Source organism: Dryobates pubescens, chromosome 3, assembly GCF_014839835.1.
Source record: "Dryobates pubescens isolate bDryPub1 chromosome 3, bDryPub1.pri, whole genome shotgun sequence".
Classification (NCBI taxonomy): domain Eukaryota; kingdom Metazoa; phylum Chordata; class Aves; order Piciformes; family Picidae; genus Dryobates; species Dryobates pubescens.
In genome coordinates, this window is record NC_071614.1 from 32,501,571 (window position 1) to 32,521,119 (window position 19,549).

General features: G+C 47.2%; 1 protein-coding gene across 1 annotated transcript in view; it reads left to right on the plus strand.

The window, feature by feature from the left end:
- The window catches only part of TNFRSF21 (TNF receptor superfamily member 21), a 34,672-nt gene extending 15,932 nt beyond the window's left edge, over positions 1-18,740 (plus strand). Inside the window, exons 4-7 of the mRNA XM_054179918.1 lie at positions 8,204-8,469; positions 13,600-13,653; positions 16,239-16,458; positions 17,337-18,740. Of these exons, the coding sequence (XP_054035893.1) occupies positions 8,204-8,469; positions 13,600-13,653; positions 16,239-16,458; positions 17,337-17,566 (770 nt within the window). The 3' untranslated portion in view covers positions 17,567-18,740. The remainder of the gene's footprint in view (positions 1-8,203; positions 8,470-13,599; positions 13,654-16,238; positions 16,459-17,336) is intronic.
- Positions 18,741-19,549: the final 809 nt, after the last annotated feature.

Sequence of the window (19,549 nt, forward strand, 5' to 3'; positions counted from 1 at the left end):
TGCAGAGGTCTCTTCCAACCTCAATTGCCCTGGCATTCTGAGAGCTTGCTCCTCAGCCTTACTCCATTAGAACTGAAGTGTGGCTCTTGATCACTTCAAATGTGTGTTGCTACATGAACTGTCTATCCATAACATGTACAGGGCTGTGCAGAGCTGCCCTTGGAAGCTGGTATGTTTGCTCCCAAATCTGCTTACAAAGAAAAAAAGAAAAGGGAAAAAAAAAAACAAACCCAAACTATTCCATGTTCAAAATTCCTGGGTGGGCCCCTGGATTAATTTAATAAGGGATTTGTGCCTGCCTGTTAAGGTGTAGGGCTGAGTGTTGGAGGCAGGGCAGCTCTGTGGAGAGAGAAGGGCTGTCCTTGCAAAAGAGCACACCAAGCCCAGGGCGTTTTATTTTTTGCCAAAAACCCAGCACGGGTTTCTGTGCTGACAGGGCTGTGATTTCTTACATTGGTAAGGCTCTCATACAACTCCTCAAATAACAAGGCAGGCTTATTTTCCTCACTTGCCAAGGTTGTAGGGTGGTGGTGGGGGAAACATAGGAGGCAAATTTAATCCTCAGGTTGGCATCTGTGGGTGTCTGGGTATTTATATGACTCTGGCCGTGGCAGTGTGCTTTGCTCAGGGTTACCAGCTGTCTGAGAGGGTTATAATGAAGATTAACTCTGCAAAAGCTGTTTAAAATTTAATAATTACATAAAATACTTATGCTGGCTGTTCCCTTTAAACCAAAAGAAGAGCAAGTCCACTCTGCAGGTCCCCAGTGCCAGCACAGGGAGACACGCAAGGGAATGAATCCTGTGGTGGTGAGCGTGGAGCTCTCCTGGGTCCCAGAAGGGCTGGACCAAAGGTGCTGTTATAGATGTGACTTCTTTGTAGCATGTGGTGGGAAGGAGGTCATGTCGTGTGCTCACCCTCAAATTCCTGGGTCTGAAACATGTTTGTAACCATATGTGGCTGATCACAGACCTTCCTCAACTCCCTGTTTTGGTTGAGTAAATTTCCAGAGAGCTTGTGGGAAGTGTTTGTCAGGAGTCCCTTTCCTGCCCTGTTGCTTAAAAAAAAAGAAACCCAAACATTAAGTGGTTTGTTGCCCAAACAGCGCTTGCTGGGGATATGAATCACTGGCTCCTAGGATGGTCTGATACCAGCACTGTCCTCCATGGGGAAGCTAGCAAATCACTAACAAGCCTTCAGAATTGTGTCCTTTCCCCCTGTCCAGACAAGGGCATAGTAGAGGGGCAGAATTGCTTCCCTTGACCTGCTTTCTCATGCTGCTTTTGATGCAGCCCAGGCTATGGTGGGCCTGCTGGGCTGTGAGCACACATTGTAGACTCATGTCCAATTTTGCATCCACCACTTCTGCCAAGTCCTCCTCTGCAGGGCTACTCCAACCCCTTCATCCCCCAGCATGTGCTGATACTGGTGATTTCCCTGACCCAAGTGTAAGACTGTGCGCATCTTCCAAACTTCCTCATTTAGGATCTGAATTATTTGCGTGGGAGGAATCGAGATTCCAATAATCTCCCCTTTTTGGTGGAGGTTGGTGAAATTTTCACAGTTTGGAAAGGTATGTGTTGGAGATTTGGAATTTCTAAGTCCCGTTTTGGCAGAGCCACAGTGTCTTGTCAGCTGGAGTTCGGATGTGCCATGTCCTGGCTGGCTTGTACATGCAGGCTCTTGGTGTGTGCTCAGAGGTAAAAAATAGGCAGCTCTTTCACATGAGTCAGGAGGATATTTGAAGGAGGTAGGTGGGCTGAGCTCAGGAGCAGAGCCGGATTTGCAGTGATTGGGAGCTGTTATCTGAATGTAGGGGAGGGATGGAATTCATCACTGCAGTTCTCTTGTCTGACTTGCACATACTCTTGGGCTATGCTCTCCACCCGTGACGTTTCATCCTTGAGGTCTCTGTGTCAAAATCAAGCCAGCCTGTTGCAGTCACAATTTGTCACCACATGTGGTGTACAAATTAATACTGCCCTTCTCTGGGATACCTGCATCAGTGGTAAGCTCCAGGTGCTCCTGCCTGGACTGTTACTGGAATGGTGGAGGTGAAGTCCCAAAAGTGCCATGGTGGGATGATGAAGGGCTGGAGCATGGAGTGTCCTGAAATCCAGCCATTCTGAAAATGCATGAAGCTAGCACTGGCACTTGGGCAGGTGAGATGCTCACTAGGTGAGGCAATGTGTACCACAGGTCCTGGAGGATCTTTGTTTCCCAATTATTTCCCAGCTGTATATAACAGCTTATAAGACTGTGTTAATCCTTTTCTCTGTGCCATGTCCCTTCACTCTTAGTGGGATGGGAGGACACGTGGCTTGGCAGGGCCCTGTAGACTTGAGCATGCAATTTTCCCTTAATGGCAGCAGCCTCTCAATGAGCAGTCTTCTGAAAAATACCAAATGACATTTGGCTTGAGCTCCAAAAATGAGAATAATGATGGCTTTGTTGTGAGAGGGTGGGGAGAGGAAGGAACCAAAGCTGCTATGTGGCTAGGCTGTGGTTAGACTTTACTGTATCTGTTGCCAGGTGCTTGGGTGTGACCTTCTGGCAGGGTAGCTCTTCTCTTGTTGAGTTTGCTTGAAGATGTGAAAAAGTAATGGCAGAAAGAGAAGTGGTCTCTTGTAGTATTGTACATAAACATGCCGGCGCTGCTGGTCATGGCCCTGTGCCACACTGGCTTCTTGCCCTGCTTGGGGCCAAGCAGTTGCTGGAGAGCTGAGTTCATGTCCAGCCTGTAAATAGCATTATGGGAGATAAGTGAGCCTTGTCCAGAACAAGCTCAAGGGAGTCATTAAAGTTCAGCCAAGTCCCCTGTGCTTGTATGATGACCACCTTGGTGGTATTCATGAGTAGAAGGAGCAACTACTCTATCTACACCAGACTGTATACCCCTGTGAGGTGGGAGATTTCCAAAGGAGCAGGAAATGGGTGGGAAAAATCTTGAACCTGATTCAAAATAAGCAAATGAAAGTCACTGAAATAAACTGAAATGGTCTTTATGAGGAAGATTGAGGCAGAGGTGAGCAATGTGTTTGGAGGCAAGAGGCCTGTCTACAGATCTTCCCTACCTCTCCAGGACTGTCCTCCTTTCAGCTCAGTGTCTTGTTGATGAACTGGACACATATACAGCAGTGCTGTTTGCAGATGCCACTCTGCAGGCATCTGTCTCTAGACTTGTCTTCATTTGTCTTAGTTTGTTCTGGCTGTAGACATGCCTGATTGTGCCCATGTTTGCACAATATGGGAACAAAACCCCGGAGAGATATGGAAGAACACTTGCCTATGCACAGCATGTTGGCCTTGTCTTGGCATTGCTCTGGGGTTACCACTACTCTAAAATACTAGGTGGTGGTATGGAGTAGCCGGTCAAAATATCTAGAGAATTGCAATGTTTGGATAATGTCAATTCAAATGCCACCTTCCCAGGTACCCAGGACACACATGGATGCCCTAGGTCCTTCAGATACAGTTGTTGCTTGCTCTGGGATGTCCATGGCACATACAGCTCTGCTGGATGCAGCCATGGGGGTTTCATAGCAAGGGCTCCTCTTTAATTCCAGTGTCTGAGGCAAGAAGAGATGAGTGAAAAATGGTGATCATCCCTGCTGGTGATGAGGGAGAAGTGGGTGGCAGCTCCTCCCAGGCTATTCCTGTGGCCTGTGCTAAAAAAAGAGAGGGACTCGTCTGCTCTTCAGTATTTGCGAGCTCAGAGCAGCTTTAGCATTGTGCTGACATGGCTGTGACCAGCCTCAGTGGTAAGCACGAGATGGGTGGCTTAAAGCAATATCTCTGCTGAGCTTGGCCATTTTGCTTGGGATTACTGGGGTCTGGAGGTTTTTGAATGTCATCCTCAGCCTCAATATGCAGATGAGCGAACCTGGTGAGAGAAGGTCCATGTGGTTCAGTGGATGGGGAGGAGCCAAGACCTAAGGTACAGCTCAGGTTTTTTGCTCCATGCACACTGGTGAGCACCTTCCCATCCTAACAGGATCCTCTGGCACTACTAGTGCTCTGCACAGTAACCTGTAGAGCTTCTGGAAATATGGGAATAGCAGGACCGTAAGCTTATTATAAGCATTAACATTTTATTTTGATTTTAAACAAGTGAATTAAGTTACTCAAAATTGCTTGAGCAGTAATACTTGGCAGCATGCAGCCACAACTTGTCATGTAATGGTTTTAATCTTATTTTTCAAGAACAGAGGGAGCAATGGTTTTCTAACTGACTGGAGCCAAATCTGTCCTCATGTCTGGGTCTCTTCCATATCTCTTTGGGGTTTTGTTTGCACAATATTGTAGTAAATGTAGTGAGCATATGGGGCTTAAATTCATTTAATAGTTGCAAGAAAATGAGTTTAAGGTTCTTATAGTATTAAGATAGATATTTCCAAATTCGTTTTTAATGGAACATTTGTTCTCCAGAGATCATTACGCACCATTAAGTCCTCAGCTGTGTGCATTCTTGTGCCCTGGGATATTATTGCCAAGGGATATAAAAATGTTTATGGGGCCACTTTATTGAACAGTGAGATGAAATATACTGAACTTGAGAATGTCAGTGGGAGCATGAGCTTTGTGTTGTAAATCCTGTGTGAGAACATCAGGATTTAGATGTTGTAACACCACATAAAACTGGTGCAAATCAAGTTGCAACCAGCTGCAAATGTTTCTCACCAGTACAGCAGCTGTAAATTCTGGGGTTTGTCAATGTTAAGTACGTAGAGGAGAGCAGGTGGTATATGGGTTTGTCCTTCCCTGGAAGGACTACATGTGCTATATGGGGGGTCATAAACCAGCAAATTATGTTTTAATGCTTCTAGATGACTGATGTGCATAAGAGTGGGTGTGGGCAAAGATCCCACCCAGCTCACTAAAGTGCAGCACTGTCATTTTTTTGTGTGTGTATATATACACCTACAAAACAGGCAGCAATATCTGTCCATGTATTTATGTATGCATATATACCCAGGCACACAACCCAGGAAAAAAAATGCTCTTTTAATACAAGAGTAGAAACAACTCTGCAAGATTTATGAAAACTGACATAATTTATGCACTGCAATGTATGTATACAGTGCATAAGTTGTTATCTATGTATGTGTGTATAGAGACATAATAGGCAGTACCAGACCTGCTCCTCTCTCTTTCCATCCCTGTCATTATCTTGGTGCACAAGCCTTGCACAGCTTTCCTTTTCACCCTTGTACACAAGTATACTTTTTTTCCTCCTCTGGGCTGAGTGATAAAATTAAGCATCATCTGCATAAACCTGGTGTTTTGCTGCTTTTATGACAAAAGTGGTTGAATTTGCTGGTTGAAAGAATCGGATTCCAAACCCAAGTCGGCTCTGAGTCCCGAGAGCTCCTGGCTGTGTTAACCTAGCTTAGAAGTGAAAACTTGTCTATATATAGCAGATCTTGGTAAGCCAGCATGGATTTAGGAAGGGCAGGTCCTGCCTCACCAGCCTGATCTCCTTCTATGATCAGGTGACTGCCTGGTGGATGTGGGGAAGGCTGTGGATGTGGTCTACCTGGACTTCAGCAAGGCCTTTGACACCGTCCCCCACAGCAAACTCCTGGCCAAGCTGTCCGCTCGAGGCTTGGACAGCAGCACTCTGCACTGGGTTAGGAACTGGCTGGAGGGCTGAGCCCAGAGAGTGGCAGTGAATGGTGCCACATCCAGCTGGAGGCCAATCACTAGTGGTGTCCCCCAAGGATCAATTCTGGACCCCATCCTGTTCAGTATCTTTATTGATGATCTGGATGAGGGGATTGAGTCAGCAGTGTGCCCAGGTGGCCAAGAAGGCCAGTGACATCCTGGCCTGCATCAGAAATAGTGTGGCCAGCAGGAGCAGGGAAGTCATTGTGCCCCTATACTCAGCACTGGTTAGGCTGCACCTTGAGTCCCGTGTCCAGTTCTGGGCCCCTCAATTTAAGGAGGACATTGAGACACTTGAATGTGTCCAGAGAAGGGCAACAAGGCTGGTGAGAAGCCTTGAGCACAAGCCCTGTGAGGAGAGGCTGAGGGAGCTGGGATTGTTTAGCCTGGAGAAGAGGAAGCTCAGGAGAGTCCTTATTGCTGTCTACAATTACCTGAAGGGAGATTGTAGCCAGGAGGGAGTTGGTCTCTTCTCCCAGGCAACCAGCACCAGAACAAGAGGACACAGTCTCAAGCTGCACCAGGGGAGGTTTAGGCTCAAGGTGAGGAGGAAGTTCTACACAGAATTGTTAGCCGTTGGAATGTGCTGCCCAGGGAGGTGGTGGATTCACCGTCCCTGGAGGTGTTCAGGAGAGGATTGGATATGGCACTTGGTGCCATGGTTTAGTAGTCATGAGGTACTGGGTGACAGGTTGGACTTGATCTCTCAAGTCTTTTCCAACCTTATTGATTCTATGAAGGATTTGGGTCAAATATACCTGTATGAGACTGTATAGAGGTTTTATATCTATATATGTGTGTGTGCTTGTATATAAAAGCATATTTGTACACGTATATAAAATCTATATGTATACACATTAAAACCTATCAGGCTGTATAGATATTTTGTAGGTTTGTGCACATCTGTTATATAGAGAGATACATTAAAAAGTATAAAAATAGATATATATATAGAGAGAGATACAGAAATCTGTGTGTGTTCACGTGCACACACATCTATAGAAGATAAAATAGAATTAACCATGTTGGAAGAGACCTTTGAGATCATTGAGTCCAACCTATCATCCAACACTATCTAATCAAGTAAACCATGGCACCAAGCACCCCATTCAGTCTCTTCCTAAACACCTCCAGTGATGGCGACTCCACCACCTCCCTGGGCAGCCCATTTCAATGGCCAGTAACTCTTTCTATGAAGAACTTCCTAACATCCAGCCTAAACCTCCCCTGGTGCAGCTTGAGACTGTGTCCTCTTGTTCTGGTGCTGGTTGCCTGGGAGAAGAGACCAGCCCCCATCTGGCCACTATCTCTTTTCAGGTAGTTGTAGACAGCAGTAAGGTCTGCCCTACAGGATACATATATATATATATATAGAGAGAGAGAGCTATATTGTTTATATGTGTGTATATATATAAGACATATGCAGCTAGATCAGGTTGCATGGTGTATATGTTTAGGGTTTTCTAACATACATGCATCTATATGGTTATATCAGGGCTTTGACCTGAAGGTGCAGTTGAGAGGTCTGGTCTAAACTGTGTTAGAAATTGTTAACTTTCAGGCCAGCAGGAAAGACCCTGGCTATGATACTGCTCTGTAAGCAGATGGTTTTGCTGACACAGCTGTTTGTGTGCAGAGGGAAGGAGAAATAGTCCCTGTAGCAATGGAGATGTACTGGCTTGCAAGGAAATCTGAGGGTGGGGTTCTCTTCCTGGAAAAAGTGAGTTTCTCTTTTCAGCTTGCCTATGCCAACCCTTTGTGTGGTGGTTTAAAGCAAGGTGATGTTCAGCTTGATAAACCAAGGTTAATGAGCTGTTGTAGAAGACCGATAGCTGTATTTGAAGGTAGTAGGTGTATGTGGGTTTTGCATCGCTCCCAAAGCTAAAAGGAGGAAACTCACCATTTTGACCCAACATGTCTCAGGGCTTTTCTGTGGTAAATACTCTTCAGATCCCCTACCAGATCTTCCATTCATCTAACACCTACCTGGTGCAGGGTTTCCCATTCTGTAACTGAGTAACGGCAGCAATCCGCACTGGAAGGGGCTGTGAATGTGACTGTAGCTGCTGTAAATGCTCTGTTACGGAAATGTTTATCTTTGTAAAGATGCTGTGGTGACTCACCTCTTAATCCAGCTCCTGTTCAAAGCACTGGCTATAATACATGTGTATGGCTGAGCACATTGCCATCTTCCCTGTTCCTGCAGCCATGCAGTGGCTGAATACCATGATTTTTCCTGTGCTGAAGAGCCAGGTAATGTCATGGCTAAAGGAATGTGGTTCATTTTAGAGTGCTTGTGCCTTGATAGGAGCCACCTATGAATCTGTCAGTCTTTACTTGCATAGCAGATGTTGAGGGTGTTATGGATGCTGCTTGTCTGCAATACTCATTGCAGCTTAATTACACTTCCCAATGGTAACCCAAGAAAAGGAAAAGATGGCTATTTGGGGATGAGGGACAAGGTTTAGCAAAGCTTAAGTCTGCAGCACTGGGAGGCTGCAGACCCCCATGCCTCACCTGTAGCTCTTCTGCCCCACAGGCATTGACATCCTGAAGCTCGTGGCAGCCCAGCTGGGGAGCCAGTGGAAGGACATCTACCAGTTCCTGTGCAACGCCAGCGAGCGTGAGGTGGCAGCTTTCTCCAACGGCTACGCGGCTGACCACGAGCGTGCCTATGCTGCCTTGCAGCACTGGACCATCCGTGGGCCTGAGGCCAGCCTGGCCCAGCTCATCAGTGCCCTCCGCCAGCACCGCCGCAATGATGTGGTGGAGAAGATTCGAGGTCTGATGGAGGACACCGCACCGGTAATGATGGGCTGGGCATCCTGCACTGCTGTCTGTGCATTTTGTGTCTTGTCTGACCGTGGCCAGTGCATGGATGTGTGGCACCCAGCTGCAGCCTTGAGCTTAGCTAATAGCCAAGTAGCTGGACTCCACTTTGTCCCAGAGCTCCTCAGGGGGTTATATTTAAGCTTTACATTGCTTTTGAGCAAAGCTTTGCTGAACTTTCTCAAAATCTTGACAAGCTCTTGAGCCCCATGTGTTGGTACTTGAGCCCTTGTGTTGAGGAGATGGAGGGGGAAAAGCATCCCTCTTTCAACTTGCTTGAAAATGCTGTTGGTAATTCCCCAGGATTTTGTGAGAAGAGCTGAGCATCCCTGAGCTCTAAGTGGTGGTACTGTAGAGCAGCTAGTCACTTCCTCTAAGGCAGTGACTGGTGGCATAGGACAGTCCATGTGTGTTATCTTCCAGAGTAGTTGCCCTTCTGTGGCAGTTCTGGCCTTAAAACAAGCTTCCTCATTTTGAGACAACAAATTGCTGCAGAATATCCTGTGGCAAGGTCTTGGAGTGTAAGTTGTTGGAAGCTGCCTCAGTAACCTTTGTGGTTTGTTTTGACAACTCCTGTTTTACCTGTTGGTGTGTTTTGGGGTTTTCTGCTCTGGTAATTTGGTGGTCTTCTAGAAATGTTTTTAAAAGGTGATTCATAGGGCTTCTTTTGAATGTGGAAGCCACATTCTTTTGAATGTGGAACAACACATGGATGGAGGTGAGGGTGGTTGAGGGAGGGCTTTTTCCTCTGAACCAGTTGGGGAGACAGCTGTTGGCCTCAGAATTGGTTCAGACCCAAAGGGTGTGCATCTGCAAACCTCTGAGCTTTTTGTGCTGTAGAGAGAGTGAGGGCTTGCATAAGCATGTGTCCTCCCTGCGGTTAAGTGTGAAGTCCTTGGGATGACCCAACCCAGCAGCAAGCATCCCACGTACAGTGGTCTATCTTAGATGAGCCTGGTAGGGATGCATGGTGGGTACCTGTGCTGTCTTTGGCCCTTGCCTGGCATCCCTGGGTGCAAATGGACACTCGCTTCTCTCTCCCCATGACCCTGTACCATCAGAAACACCAATAATCCCAACTGATAGGTAGAAATTGTGTTACTGGGTAACAATTACATCTCCTTTGCACCTAGGTTTGGGCAATCCCTGCTATCATTGGAGGCTGGGAGATGATATTGAGAGCAACCAGGCAGAGGAGGACTTAGGTAGGATGAAAAGCTGGACGTGAGACACCAGTTAGCACCAGAAGGCCAACTATATCCTGGGCTCTATCAAAAGTAGTGTGGCCAGTAGATCAAGGGAGGTGATTCTGCCCTTTTACTCCACTCTGTTGAGACTCCACTTGGACTACTGTGTCCAGCTCTGGAGTTTTCAGCACAGGAAAGACATGGACCTGTTGGAGTGTGTCTAGAAGAAGACCACAAAAATTAGAGGGATGGAACACCTCTGCTATAAAGAAATGCTGGGAGAGTTGGGCTTCCAGCTGGAGAAGAGAAGGCTCCTGGGAAATCTTACTATGGCCTTTCAGTACTCAAAAGGGAGCTTATAGAAAAGATGGGGAGAGTTTTTTTTACCAGAAGCTGTAGTGACAGAACAGGGCATGGTAATTTCAAACTAAAAGAAGATTTAGACTAGATAGAAGGAAGAATTTTTTACAATGAGGGTGATGAAATACTGGCCCAGAGAAATGGTAGATGCCTTATTCCTGAAAACATTCAAGGTGAGGTTGACGTGGGCTCTTGAGCAACCTGAATTAGTTGAAGATGTCCCTAATAAATGCAGGGGAAGTGGACTAGATGACCTTTAAAGGTGCTTTCCACCCTAAACAACTCTATGATTCTGTAACTCTCAGACAGCAAATCGGCACCCTAAACACAGCCAGCCTGCCCCACTCGCTGTCATATCATTGTCCCAAGTCCTTTATTTGGTGTCAGGCTTCAGCCTGTGAAACCTGCAGAGGCAAAGCTGCTTTCTCCCATAGTGCCCCATTCCCCTTGGCAGCCTCTCAGCTTTCAAAACCCAAATATTTACAACCCTTGATAGGAACAGGGGAATTAATTGGAGTCTCAGAAGCATTACAATACGTGGCAGGAACATTTTTCCTTGGAGAAGGGAATGGCTTGTCGGCTCTTTTAGCTTCAGGAGATTATGCTGGTTTTGCATCGTGCTGAACGAATTTGGGTTAAAACGGGATTAGCCTCCTGAATCACTTTGCTAGGGTTTTTTGCAGCTGATCCAGAAAATACGGTGAACATAGCAGCTGTGGGAAGGTTTTTTGGGGTGTATTTAACTCTCAGGGATCCTATTAAAGGTTGGCTTTGGCCACAAATACTTCTCCAGTTTGAGGTTTGCAAAATCTCTCCCCTTGCAGGCAGGTTTGCTGGGCAGTGGCATGTGAGCTGAGGCACACCCCAAATTAGTGCTGCTGACAGGAACAAATAGAGGGGATAAATGGGGGGAAGGAGAGAGAAATTTTTCTCTCTGCTTTCCCAGTGAATTATAGTTCTCTGTTTTGGGATTAAACTTAGAAAATTTCAGTGTGGTGCAGGCATTGGGTAATTGAAGTTTTTGGGGGTTCATAATAGCATTTTGCAAATACCAAGGGGTGTCTGCTCCCTCATGCTGGCCTACTAGGGCTATTGCTGGCATGGCAGGCCTTGTTGGCTACCTTAAGTGTCCTACCATGAGCAATGCTTTTAAGTTTTTGCCTTTTTTATTTCAGCTGAGGTCAGCACAACCATAAGTATTTGAGGGAATGGATGGAGGGGGAAGGCAAACAGGGGGTGTTCAGCAGCACAGCCTCAGGAAAGCTTAAAAGAAATGATAAATTTCTAAGGCAGATGTTGAAGATGGAGAGGGGCATGCTGCAGACCCAAGCTCAGCAAGATTTAGGTCTTTGGCTAATTGCATGATGTGGATAATCCCATGAATCAGCAGATATGTCAGGGCTGGGCCTGGTGTGAGGTTAAGCTGTGGGACTTTAGGGAGGTGCCAGAGGAAATGAGGATATGAAAGTGGCCCCGTGTCCAGGCACGTGGCTGCGGCAACACTTCTTGGCTCCTTTTCTTCCTCTTTCACAAGTCAGAACCCTGGGGGGAGGGGGGTCAAGAGCCTAAAGCAGAGTTCCCCAAATACAGCCACCAGCAGCTTCTGCCCATAATTTATAAAGTAATGTCAATAATATATGAACATTAATATAAACTTTACAGTAGAAGTGGTTATATTTGAGGTTTCCCTCCTGTGGTAGCCACATCTCCTTGGGTGTGTGTATTTGCACTATGATGGGCTTGGGAGCTTAAGATGAAACTAGAATATGGTGGGGTTGTAACAAGGTAAAGTTGGTACCAGTTTAGCCTGTTATTGAGTTTGGAAACTCTTCATCATGGCTTCCTCAAGATGCCATGGTTTGAGTTGAAACAGTGGATGGGTAAATTGATAAATAGGAGCCACCACAAGCTCTCACGGAGATGTTAATTCCTGCTTAGAGAAACACTTGACCCATGAATGGCCAGGGCTGGTGAGGAAGAGCTGCTTTCTCTGTGGTTGGCTGTGTTTTGGTCTTGGCATCTGAACCCTCCCCAGCCAAGACGTTGCCCGTCCTTGGGTTGCTTGAGGCTTTGAGTAGCTCTTCTCTAGGGTTGTCTCATGTTGGGGGATGCCACCACAGAGGTGGTGGTGAGTGCTCTTCTGAAACCTGGCCAGTTTCAGAAGAGCACTAGGCTGTTCTGAAGAGGCTAAGGACATAGAGAGGATGTTTGGACTTTCCTATCCCAAGGTGCTGAGCACCCTTGGGCCCTTTCCATCCTGTTAAAGTTCTTGACTCCTGCTCTGCAGCATCTGCACACCATCGCTGCATCTCTGTCCCCTTGATGAGACCTTGTGGCCCAGCTAATAGTGTTTCACCTTCCAAAACCTCATCTGCCCTGAAAGTGGACCCTCAAACACCACATGCACCATGAAACTGCTCATCAAAGCAGGTCCTCCTTATGCCTGTGGGAGCCATAATGAGTGTCTTCTGTCAACCCTGCCCTGCTTTCATGTGCTGGGATTTCTCCTTCTGCATCCTTTATGGAGGTGTAACAGATGCGGGAATAGGGCTGGTGTCAGCTGGGTGTCATCTTTCAGCAGGGAATCTGGGAAACAGTGGCCATGGTGCTAAATTTATCCCTGATCCTGAGAGAGTGTGCAGCCTCTACAGAGGTTGTTCCAACCCCAGCTCCTTATCAAATTGTCCTTTTATTTAAACAAAACAACCCCCCCCGAACACAACAAGAAACAGTGCCCTCTCCCCCCCCAAAAAAAACCCAAACAACAAAACCAACCAAACACAAACAACAAAAAAGAAGAAAACCCCCAAAACCAAAGCAACAACAAAAAACACAACAAAAAACCCTCAACCAACTAAAACCCAAAACAACAGTAGTTTGGGTGGTGTTTATGTGGGGGCAATAAAACCCCAACTCAAGCACAGCTGTTGAAAGCTGGACTGATGCAGCAGCAAAGCTGGCAGCAGTTTTTATTCCTGTCTGGTTGCTGCAGGAGGAATTGTAGGGAAGCATCTCCTAAGGGAGGGGTTTTTTTTAATGCCTATGACTACTCCCTTCCAAACATTAGCACAGCAGCTGTAGCTCCTGTTTGTCCAAGCTGAGCAGTACAGTAAAACGAAGGCAGAAAGTGGGACCAGCCAGTTCAAACACAGCTGTTGGGAGCAGCTGTGACAAGAAAACAAAGCTAAGCCTATGTCTTCTGCACCCATCCACTTCTGTCCCCTTTTCCTTTTAGGAAAGACCTTCGGACACCCTGAGCTGCTTAAAGCATTCTCCGAGTTGCACTGAGATTCAAGAGGATGTCAGTGCTTGAGCTGCATCCTAAAGGGCTGCCTGGGGGCTGTGAGGATTTTGATACTTTTTTTTTTTTTTTCTTTTGGGGGGGGCATTGCAAACTTCTTGCTGCAGTGCTCAGAAAAACCCCAAGAGAGAATGAAGTTGGCAGAGTGCCCTGGTACGGCTGACTGGCCGCAGGAGGCTGCTGATGTGCCAAAGCTGCTGCGGCGCCATCGGTTTCCAGGCTGGACCTCTAACAGTCTGCATGTGTCTGTCCTCGCAGGTGCCAACGCAGCCGCAGTGGCAAGCGCAGGAGCCCTGCAACGATGACGGAAAGGTGAGGAACGCGGTGGCTGCGGGAAGGCAAAAGGGCTGCATAGAGGTTTGCGGGTTTGGGTTTCTTTTCCAGCTAGAGCTCAGTTTCACTCCAGCACGGCTGTTCTTAAAAATAGGGATGGCCAAGGTGGCTTCAAGCAGATGAGTCATGAGCTATGAATAGTGTATTTTTACACCTATTTCACAGACTTCACCTTGCAGCAACCTTTTGCTTTCCCGGCCTTTCAAAACCATCATTCCCACTTACTTTCTTCCTGCGGTTTAAATATTAACACACATCCAAGCGTCCTGTTTGCTTTGCCTCAAGCTCTCAACTGTTCAGCTATTTGGAAAGCTTTGGGCTTCCGGGACGCCTACAGTCAAATCACCTCGGCTGATATTTTCTTTTCCTAGGGTGTTTTAGTAGCTGTTTAATTAGTTAAACTCCCAATGACTTGCTTCTGAGAAGAGTGTTTCCCCTCTGATGGGAAGGCAGAGCTGGGGCAGGCAGCTGTTCCCTGCCTTCCCTGTAATTGCTCCTTGGCTTGCAGGCCCCTTTTTGGAAATCAGGAGGTGGGTTTGTGTCTGGATATCAAATAGATGAGTTGCACAGGAAAACACTAAACCCTGAAGCCTGTTTGTTGCTTTGTTTAAAGGGGAAATCGGAGCATGTTGAAATTTGGGAAGCAGCCAGCTGCTGCTCTGAGCCTTCCCTTGCCTTTCCCCAGTAGGCAATAGACTGATTCTTGTCAATGAGCTCTATTAGAAAGGGAGTTTCAGAGGAGAAGGCAGATTCTTTTAATTAAAAATTAAAGCTGACTTTTATTTTTAACATGCCTGGTTGTGTAACCTGCTGAGCTAGAACAAATCCTTTCCTGTTTATTTTCAATGGGGGGAGGTGAAACACACCTTCTATTCTACCAGGAACAGGCTTCAATGTTCACTTAATGTGAACTAATGGGCGTCTCAGCAGACATGTGATTTGTGGGTGGCAAATTCCTCGATACGGGTGAGGAATGCGCAGGCATATCCATGCTGCTGCGGAGGTAGCTCAGCATCTCCCTTTCCCACAGCCTCTAATCCAAGTCTTGCATTTTAATCCCTGGGTAGTAGACAAAAGCATGATAGCAGGAGTAGCCTCGTCTGCCCTCTGTAGAAGCTAAAAAAAAAGGTTGTGAGATGCTGTTGGGAAAGGGGGTTGCAGTGGACAGGGCTTGCATTCTGCTGTGCGGCAGGGATGCAGGGTTGGGGAGGATCTTTAAGGATCATCTAATACTTAACTTCTTCCCAAATTCAGCATCCTTAAGGCAACCTGCCTGGGGGTACTGTTGACCTGCAGAGGTGCTGCCAGCCAGGGATGTGGGGGGGCTGCTTCAAGCCACTTATCCATGCAGTTAATGGCAACCAGAAATGCTGTTTGAAATTAGCAGCCTGAAGGGAGGCTGAGAGATGGAGGAGGGATGTCTGCTGCTCTGCAGGTAGGAAAGAAATACAAGAAGGAAGATGCAGAGCACAGTCAGATTAAGGAGTGGGTTCATGCCAGCACCCAAATGGTGCTGCTTCCTGGCACAGTGTGTCCCAACAGTGCTTACTGTTCGCTGTGTCCTGGGGACCACGGAGCCAAATGCTTGACCATGCATTGTCTCAGGCTAGCAAAAAGCAAAGGATAGCATTGTGGTCAATGCTAGCCCCTGCTTGCTCCTTCTGGCTCTGTACTTGAGTCTGGTGGCATGGATTTCCCTATCATGTTTTAACAGGGACCATGGGTGAGACAGGGCTAACAAGTCATCAACTCAAAATGTTACCAGTGTAGCTGGTCACAGGAGCTTGCTGCAGAGAAGATCCCCCGAGGGATCTTACAGCTCTTGGCCTGCAGCCTTGGCACTGGTTGGAGCTGGGCTATGCCTTGCTTTGAGCAAATGGCAGTTTGGAGCAGGGGTTTATGGGGACTTATCTGCTCGGACATCATCATCTGTTGCTTCCAAGAGTTTAAGCCTTGGGCTTTATTAAACTGAGAATGAGGAGGAAAACCAAGTTAAAGTCACAGAATAGTAGGGATTAGAAGGGGTCTCTGGAGATCTAGTCCAACACCCATGCTAAAACAGGTTCACCTAGAGCAGTTTGCACAGGGCTTTGAGTACCTCCAGAGAAGGAGACTGCAGCCTCTCTGGGCAGTCTGTTCCAGTGCTCCAGAATCCTCAAAGGAAAGAAGTTTATGTTTAGCTAGAACTTCCTGTGTTCTAGTTTGTGCCCATTGCCCTGTGTCCTGTTGCTGAGCATCATTGAAAAGAGTCTGGCCCTGTCCCCTCAACATCTGCCCTGCTGTGGTTGCATGCACCATCAAGGGGCTGCAGTTCCTGCTACCAAGAGTGCAGGTTACATTAACCCTCCTGCCTGTTGAGTGCCAGATTGGTAAACGCTCACACCACCCTGGGTCAACTCTGACGTTCCTTCTGGATCAGAAGGTCCCCTGGGAGGAGGCTGGTCAAATGCAGGAACTGCTCACCAAGGATATACTGGGGTGTGTTGGAAGCTGGGATGATGCTTTTTTGAGTGTGAGCCTGTTTCATGGCATCACCCCAAGTTAATTTTCCCTCTCTTCCGAAGCTGGAAGCTGACAGGTTGGCACTGCCGGCGAGCCCCAGCCCGGTCAGCCCTGTGCCCAGCCCCAGCCCCAAGCCCCCTGAGGCAGCTGTGCTCACGGTGGAGCCCTCTCCTTCAGAGAAGAAGTGCTTCTTCGTGGATGAAGCAGAGCCCCTCCTGCGGTGCGACTCAACCTCCAGCGGCTCCTCTGCGCTCAGCCGGACCGGCTCGTTTATTACCAAAGGTACCAAAAGCAGCCCTGGGGAGGAGGGGGAGCCCAAAGGGATGCAATGGCCCGTTCCCTGTGATCAGTACATGCAGCAGAGCTGCCCGGCATGTCACGTTGAAGTAAATAACTTGGAGAAGTGTCTCTCCAGGATATGTTTTTCACATCCTCATTCCAGACCATAATACCCTGTTAGTGAAGGTGATAAAGACTTGAGATGGGAAAGCACCTTTTAAAGCTTCTAATTCCTTGAAGTGCTGCCAGAGAAATTGTAGCATCCCTGGATGTTCTGCAGGAGATTGTCCTGACATTGGCTGTTGCTTTGTTCTGTGCATGGGATGAAACCAGAAAAATGTCACTTCCAGATTGAATTATTATGGATTTATTTGTTCACCCTTGGTCCTGCTTGTTGCCTTATGTGACTTGAGATGTAACTCACTGTTAGTCATCCCCCACACTTACTGTGAAGTTGTTTACAGGGTTTAACTTGCTGCATTTAATCTTCTTCTGCTGAAGGTGAAACACTGAGCTCAGTCAGTCTACTGAACTTGGATGCAGAATGAAGCTGACCCAACAAAAACAACTCAAAAGAGCAGAAATCAGCTTTTTAGGCTCCCATCCTAACTTTACTTTTCCTTGCTGGCCTCTCAGCATTTATAGATGCTGTGTTTGCTCTAGTGAGATCCTGGATTAGGTACCTCAGCATCACGGGCTGCTCCATCATCTCCTCTCTCCATCACTCACCATCCTCCACCCTTTCCCTCAGTTCTTCTGGTGGTATGTCCCTCTCCAGAGGTGGCACTAGGGGATGGACTGAGATCTCCAAGGAGACCAAGATGTGAGTGGCAGAGGTATTTTGAGAGGTTTTTTGACTTCTCTCTCTTTTACTCTTACAGAAAAGAAGGACACCGTCCTGCGCCAGGTGCGCTTGGACCCTTGCGACCTGCAGCCCATCTTCGACGATATGCTGCACATCCTCAATCCTGAGGAGCTCCATGTGATAGAGGAGATCCCGCAGGCTGAAGATAAGCTGGACAGGCTATTTGAGATTGCCGGAGTCAAGAGCCAGGAAGCCAGCCAGATCCTCCTGGACTCTGTCTATAGCCACCTTCCTGACTTACTGTAGGCACTGGGTCACCATACACTCTCCAAATATCTGCTAGAGCTAGCTTGGCACTCGTTAAGACGACCGACAATATGCAAGCAGGTTTTGTTGTAGAATATATGGCCAGTATTTCCATTGAGGTGTCCTTTGTATCTGGAGGGGGGACAGTTTGCCAGCATTGCACCCCTCCACCTTAACTCTATCGCTCAGTCCAAGTCTTTGCACCCTCTGTCCCCTTCCTGAGCATTTCTTCTCCTTGTACTCATTCCAATCAGATCAATCAATGCACTTTAAAGAGAGGGAAAAAAAAACAAAGAGGGCAGTTAATGAACTAAAAGACCACAAATCTGGTATGATTTAACACATCGAGTCGGGGATTGCTCTGTCACCCATTTCTTATGTCAAAGCTGTTGCTTGGAGTGACCGTCACCCACCACCTCCCTTCGCCTCGGAGCGGTAAATGGCAAAACCACACAAAAAAACCCCAACCCACCCCAGTTGTTGCTGGTTACTGTCTCTTAACGCAGCTAAGCTTCCCACCTGAGCTGACTTCTCTTTTTTAATGTACTATTGTATGGCTCATATCCATTGCTGAGATTTTACTAGCCCGGTTATTTATTGTACGGTTTTCACCCGGACAATGCATCATTGAGCTCCTATAAACTAAAGCAGAAGCGCTTTCAATGCAGAGAAGAGGGTTGGTCTCACCAGCCTTTCAGGTGATGAAAAGGTCCTTTGCCTTCAGTCGAATGTAAGGAGCTCTCTTGCCTTGCCGCTTGCGGGAATGGCGGGGCCTGGGAGGCGAAGGCAGCCGCCGGTGGTCCTGCTCTCCTCGTGTTGTAAGACTTAAACCAAGCTATGCTTTTACACTCGTGTCTCTTGTTTTTTTATACAGATGTGGCCGATAGGTTCTCTGAAGACCTCACCTGGTCTTAATAGTCTCTTCAAATCACACTTCACTTTTTATTCAAAGAAAAGAGGTTGGGGGGTGGGGGGGGGAAACTGCATCGTAAGAAGTCTGTCTGATTATATTTGCAACTATTATGCTCCCGTAACGAACAGTCTGTACTACGCTCAGTTTAAAGAAGTCATGATATGAGGGTGGCGTGTGCCGCCCTGTGGGGAGGGGTGGGAGTGGGAGAAGAGGGGAATGAATTGAAAAATTGCCTTCCAGTGTACTAATTTATTAATAAATACTAGGTGTTTGTTACTTGACATGGTTCTGTGTTAACCTTCTTAACACCTGCCTCTGCTCGGTGGCACATAAGTTGGGACAGGGCCTGCTCAGGGTGCCTTGGAAGAAGAGGGAAGTTCTGTCATTTGGGGATTGTGAGCTTTAGCTTTGAAAACAAAATGTGATTGCTTCCTCTTGAAAGCACTGCCTTGAGTCCCCACTGCTGGAGCTCTCTGCAGACTGGAAGGATGTTTCCCTGTGAGGCAGGTCCATACACTGAGCCGAGGTGTGGGATATGTGTTAATCCCCATAGTGGTGAGCAGATCAGATGGCTGATGAGGGTCCCAGGGTTGTTTCTGCAGGCTTTCAAAGGCTTTGCAGGCATTTGAGGGGGAGCTGAAGTATTAATTTTCCAGGATGCAGCTGCTTTGCTGAGTCACTCGTGAGCAAAGGCCTTGCAGTCACGGTGGTTTTCTTGCCCTGTTACATACATTACAGTTATCCTTAAAATCTCTGCTTCCAAGTAACTCATCCCTTGTTATGCTCTCTACAAATGGAAACTTTAGTGGGACAAATGTGTCTGGTTTATGGTACTGTCAGTTTGTATACTTAGCTTCAGGGTGCTTTCCCCTAACTACGGTGCTGTGTTTTCCTTCTGTCTGGCATTGAAAATTGCTGTTACAGGGACTGTACGTAAGTACAGGATTAAAACTTTTCACCACATGGACAGATGACATACAGTGCAAAATAGCAAGAGCTTTTATTTGGAGCACTGGGGTGGGCTTTTCCCTCACTGGCAATGAAGCATTCAGCTTGCAGTGGCAGTAATG